This window comes from Otolemur garnettii, unplaced genomic scaffold, assembly GCF_000181295.1.
Source record: "Otolemur garnettii isolate 467f Iridium unplaced genomic scaffold, OtoGar3 scaffold00003, whole genome shotgun sequence".
In the NCBI taxonomy this organism is placed as follows: Eukaryota; Metazoa; Chordata; class Mammalia; order Primates; family Galagidae; genus Otolemur; species Otolemur garnettii.
The window spans coordinates 29596012-29602011 of NW_003852398.1; the positions used below are offsets into that span (position 1 = coordinate 29596012).

At 46.9% G+C, this 6000-nt stretch overlaps 1 protein-coding gene across 7 annotated transcripts in view; it reads left to right on the forward strand.

Annotated features, from left to right (window-relative positions):
• Positions 1-6000, forward strand: part of PPP2R2B (protein phosphatase 2 regulatory subunit Bbeta) — a 495801-nt gene that overhangs the window by 451281 nt on the left and 38520 nt on the right. For all 7 annotated transcript variants that reach the window (XM_003782069.2, XM_003782072.2, XM_003782073.2 and 4 more), the window contains one exon: positions 2947-3111. In XM_003782069.2, the coding sequence (XP_003782117.1) occupies positions 2947-3111 (165 nt within the window). The remainder of the gene's footprint in view (positions 1-2946; positions 3112-6000) is intronic.

The following is a 6000-nucleotide window of genomic DNA, read 5'->3' on the forward strand; positions in this document are numbered from 1 at the left end:
AATCAGGCTGATGGCATGGCACTCTAGAGACTGGGGTAACAGAGTGAGACTCTGTCTCAAAAAAGAAAATAAGCAGACTGACTGAGACCTGCAGGGGGAGGAGGGGAAGCCAATGGCTTAGGGAGGAGGGGTGGGGGACAGACAGGCTTAGAGGTCCAGTGGAAGGAAGGAAAGATCCAGAAGCAGCAGCCCTAAGCTGATTCCGTGGGCACATCCCCATGATGGTGTCTGATGCTAGGGGATGATGCCGGTTCCACGGAAATGTTTGGGCACTTTGTTTTCACACGTTCTGACTTTGGGGCTTTATTTTTAGGTGGGAAAAAATAACTATAGCTCTAGCACCTCCCCCGCCCACACAGCGAAGATCCTTTCCAGTTGAGCTTGTTTTGAAAGCTATACTGGTAGAGGTTGAGAGAGCTGACACCAGATTTTCTTTCCCTATTTTGGGAAAAGAAAAATATGCTCACTGGCACAGCAGGGTATGAAGGATCTTCCTGGAGAGATCTGACGACAACTGAGCATTAACCTCTGCAGACTTGGCCGCACATTGTGGCCCAGGAGATGGACCAGGAGGCCGGACAAGGGCCAGAGCTGGAGCCTGGAGCCCCCTCCCGAGTAGCACCAGGCCCTGCTCCCCAGCATCTTGTGCTACCTGCATTAATACTCACAATTCTGGCAAAGTTGAATTGAACAGTTGTATTTGTGAAACCACAGGACCCACATGCCCCGGAGACCCAAGTAATATGTGCTTCTGGGTTTGGTGGGGAAAATTATAGTCAAATGTAATGTTAGCTCAGTCTCAAGCTAATTTTAGAAAGAACCCAACAGGATTTATAAGAGATAATTGAAGGCAAAGGAGGCACAGCCCAATATAAAGCCATTGTTGCAAAAAATTGCCTGCTGGAATAGTTGTAGCAGGTGCATATGTGATGCTTTACTTTGTTTTTTGCTGCTGCTGTGGGACTAAAAATATCAGAATATTGGTGCATTTGTTTGCACCTTGTCTAAACTCTAGGGAGAGGGCCATGCTACTTGCCTAATAAAAAATACTGAGGACTTTCATCCATCCTAGTCTGATAGGATCGTCTATGTCAAATTATTGCTTGTTGATTCAATGCTTTGTTGCCCAAAATATAGACATAAACTCCAGGTGTGCACACATATTCTCACCTTAATTGTTATACATTTATTTTCATGACTTTTATTAAAAATTAACCAGCTCATTAAACCCATAATTTTATGAATACTGGATTATTGCTTAGATGAGTCTAAAAAAAAAAAAAAAAGTGAGTCAAAAAAAGTGAGTCCATTTAAAGTTGATCCAAAGAAAATATGTCAAGTTAAAAAAAAAAAATTGCCGATGACTAACAGACGGGGCAAAAATGCCTGAGGTAGCCCAGGGGTGGTGAAGTGTGGGAAAGTGGGGGTCACTTTGCTCAGCTTTACACATCACTGCATCACGGCACCCACACCACAAGGCCTTGTCCTTTGCGGGAAGTTGCTAGGTCCTCAGGCAGAAGCTCAGGCTCAGACAGGTGCCCCTCTACCTGCCTCCTGAGCCCCCAAGTCCTGGATAGGATGTGGAGGGATCACCACAAACCCCCTCCTTCACTCATGCCCGGCACCCCAATGCAGGTGTTTATTTATGAGTTGCCTTCATAAATAAAAGGCTAAACGTTTTATTCCAATATACAAGGGTGTGGTCTTAAAAGATACAGGTATACAGCCTGGTGCCATGGTTCTTACCTGCAATCTTAGCACTTTGGGAGTCTGAGGTGGAAGGATTACTTGAGACCAGGAGTTCAAGACCAGTCAGAGTATCATATTGCAACCTTGTCTCTACAAAAAGAAAATTGAAAAATTAGCTGGGCTGGGAGGTCCATGTTTGTAGTCCTAGCTACTCCTCTGGAGGCTGAGGCAGGAGGATCATTGGAGCCCAGGAGTTCCAGGTTGCTATGAGCTGTGATCGTGCCGCCACACTCTAGCCTAGGTGACAGAGCAAGACTCTGTCTTAAAAAGCAAAAAAAAAAGAGGTATAATAACTCTTAATCAGAAAGGAAAATACTGAGGAAAATTTAAAAACCGGATGATAAAACTAAGGATATGCACTGCAGGAGCCAAAAACTTTCCCATCACACAACTGGGTGGCTTCTCTCTGGTACTTAAACTCCTTCACAAGCGGTAAAGCAAAACACAGCTTACAGAGGTTAGAAGTCTCACATATCTTAAATGACACAAGTGTTGCATAATTATGAAAGAAAGCACATTTTGCACCTGGGATGAAATCCTGGTGTTGTCACTTGTCAGCCCTGTGCACTTGGAGCCTCTGTTTCCACCTCTGAAAAATGGGGATAAGAGAAGTGTCCGTTGTACATTTGTTAAAGGATTAACTGAGAGAAAGTATGTGATATGCACAGTGAATGAGCTGCAGTAAGGGCTCAATAAATGTTGGCAGCTATTATTATTATCATTATTACGAACACTTTATTGAAGAACGTGTCAGGGATTCCCAGAAAGAGGATGTGCAGTCCATCGTAGGTATCATTTACCAGCCTAGGAGTCTGAGTAAGGATTCATTCAACCCCTGTTATAAAACGGGAAGCCCAAGTCTTTGCAACTTGGTTCATATTAGGATGATTGCGTGAGCCCATAACTTTGTTCGTGAATGATATACTTGGCGTGTCATAGAGAATAAAAGACAGATAAGAAGGTCAGGAGACCTGAGTTCTCACACTGCCTCTGACTGCTGGGTGACCTTGAGCCATTTTCTTATAATCTCTGAGCCGTATCTGCCTGGGACCAATAATACCTGCTCCTTTGCTAACACAGTTGCCATGAGGACCCAACATGTGCGTGTTACATACTAACACATTACACCAGTACAAGCTGGTGCCCCAGAGTTTCTGCTCCCTTCTCCCAGCTCCCTCCTTGACTCGTCTGTGCCAGACATCGTGGACATCAAGCCCGCCAACATGGAGGAGCTCACGGAGGTGATCACAGCAGCCGAGTTCCACCCCCATCACTGCAACACCTTCGTGTACAGCAGCAGCAAAGGGACAATCCGGCTGTGTGACATGCGGGCGTCGGCCCTGTGTGACAGGCACACCAAGTGTGAGTAGCGGCCTGAGGCTGATGGGGGGAGGAGGGACTGGACAGGAGAGCGCCTGGTAGGTTTTGATCTTTCCTACAATAGACACGCAGGGAATGAGGAAACTGCAGGTCAGGAGCCATCTCCACATTTGGCATTTCAGGAAAAAGATGAAACCTCATGTTCAATTTTAAAACAGTCAGGTACAAAGATAAATAAGACACGACTCCTGTCAGCAAAGAGTTTATATATCCTTGTGACATGATCCAGAGGATGCGTTAAGGAAGGTGACACGTGCTGCCGTGGGGAGAATAAATCTGAGGAGTCACAGGGGGCGGGTTAGGAGACCGTTGAAGCCCATCCTGGACATGGCGGTGGGCAGGAACGGAGAGGACAGGTGGCTGCTGGACAGGTCTTGGCAGTGAAGTTAACAGGACTTGCTGAACTGTGTGGGAGGCTGGGGATATAAAAGGCATCAGAATGGCAGCTGGGAAGTGGGCTAGTGGCTTCTCAGGGAGGCTGCATCTGCAGAAAGCACCCTAAAAATCCCAGCGGTTCTCATGGGCATGGAGGAAAGCTTCAGGGAGACAGATTTGGAGTAAAGTGCAGCCCGACTCACGACCCTCAGGTCATGCTGGAGTTCTCAGGGCACTGAGGGAGCAAAGATCTCCTGAGCCAGTGGGAGCTGAATGCCTGGATGCAGCAGGCTAAGGCAGGTGATCTCAGCAGGGAGACTGGCGACCTCACTGTGACCAAGTGAAGCCTGCCAGCACTGCCTGAGGGTGCTGTGGGAGACAAGATGGGCCTGGAGCTAGCAGAGAGGATTTCTAGAAAGATACTGATCCCAAGAGCACAGGTGCCTGGAAGGCAGCAGCAGGCTGCGGCCAGCGCTGGGCTGAATATTGTGCAGCTGCTGGGATGCTCTGGAGAGGCTTGAGCCGTGTGTGTCCCACTGTCATCCACTGCAAGGTGCTGCTTTGCCAGGCCGGTCTGCTGTGCTCTCTCAGAGCTGTCTCTCCCACAGCCCCAGTTTTCAACTTGGTTCCTGTGTGATGTGGGTGATATGTCAGCTCTCTGGGCAGGTGTAGGACCAGCAGAGGGACGCAGACCTGGTGGCCCTTTGGTCATTTCTGTTTGCTCGTTTGCCATCAGAGGTTTCTCATGGGGCGGGGGTGGAGGGGAGTCTGGTAGGTAGAGTACAGGGGTGGGCAAGGTGTGGATTCCAGAGTCGCCCAGGCCCAGGGCAGACCAGGCTTCACACTTACTAGCTGTCTGACCTGGTCCATCTTCCCTGACCCTTTCCAGCTTCTTGTTTTCTTGTGTGTAGTGGGTAAGAATCATAACAACCACCTCTTGGTTTGTCATGGGGCTTAGATGAGATAACTATTCAAATCGTTAGTGAGATACTCTTCATTCTCTTTTCTGTATACCAGGGCTTCAAGCCTTGCCATGTGTGTACTCTGACAGGACATCTCAATTCAAATTAGCCACATTTCAAGTGCTCGGAAGCCCATGTGTGGCTAGTGGCTTCCAGATTTAGGACATTGCATCTTTACAGAAAATTCTACTACAGGGCTGATAGCTTCTGGAGAGCATGCTCTGTTCTGTCTCCTTCACTACTATTTCCCTAGCATCTAAAACAGGGCCTGGCCCGGGATAGGTGCTTAACAAACAAATATTTACTGATTTCAGTGTTGATCTCAGAACAGCACACTTTCCTAACAAAGGGGAAAGTGATCAAGGCAGAAGGATCAGCATATGCTGAGGTACTGAGGCCTGAATTTGTGGAACTGCAGGGGATTGATGTAGATGGTATGTAGGGAGTGACCTGGAGCAGGGCCTGAGGCTCTGGAGGAATGTCCAGTGCATTCTAAGACATTCAGCTGCTTCTCTGGCCTTGCCCACTAGATGCCAGTAGAAGGAGCCCAGTTGTGACAACAGAAAATATCTCCAGACACTGTGAAATAGCCTGGTGGGGAAAACATTACTCCTGGTTGAGAACCTCTGATCTACCCTGAAATGTATTGGGTCAGCCCTTCAGCTTGCTGTTCTGTGTCTGCAATGTGATTCATACCGTAAAGAACAATGATACAGTGGAGGGGTAACACTTACCTCCTGCACTGAAAAAATTTAGTTTGTCCAAGAAGGCAAGATGTACTCAGGAAACATTTGAGGGACAACATATGTATAAAGCAGTGTGTGTTTTAATACCCAAATGAATGATGGAGACAATTAGGAGTTAGGACAGACCCATACAAGTTCTGGATGTTGGGGAATAAACTGGAAAAGGGGAAAGGCCTTAGAAAGTGTCAGAACTAGAATGCTTAGAGCAGATGCTTTGTAATCAGAACCCCGCTCTGACACTTAGTACCTGTGTGACCTCGGGGAAATTATTAAACCCTTCTGAGCCCCAAGTTCCTCCTTTGGAGATAGAAATATGAAGAACAGCATCATAAGGCAAGATGTTCATCATGTGTGTAAGATCCCAGCACTCTCCTGAGTGTGCAGAAGTCAGTACATGGCTGTAGCAGTTATCACAATTATCTCTCCTGAATTCCCCCAGTTCTAGGCCTGTGAAGGTAAGATGCTTGGAGGCTCAACTCCTGTGCCAGATATAGGCTCCATTATTTGTTTAATTAATTAATATTTATTGAGCAAAAACTATATGTCAGGGACTGTATCAAACTCTGAGGACACAGTGATAAGCAAAAACTGACCTAGTCTCCTTTCATGGAGTGCTCACTGTCTATACAGGTCAGGGTTCTCCAGAGAAACAGAACCAATAGAGAATGTGTTCATATATGAAGAGATGTATTACAAGAAATTGGCTCACATGATTATGAAGGCTCATACATCCCAGGATCTGCCATCAGCAAAATGAAGACCCAAGAAAGCCAAAGGTGGTGTTCTAG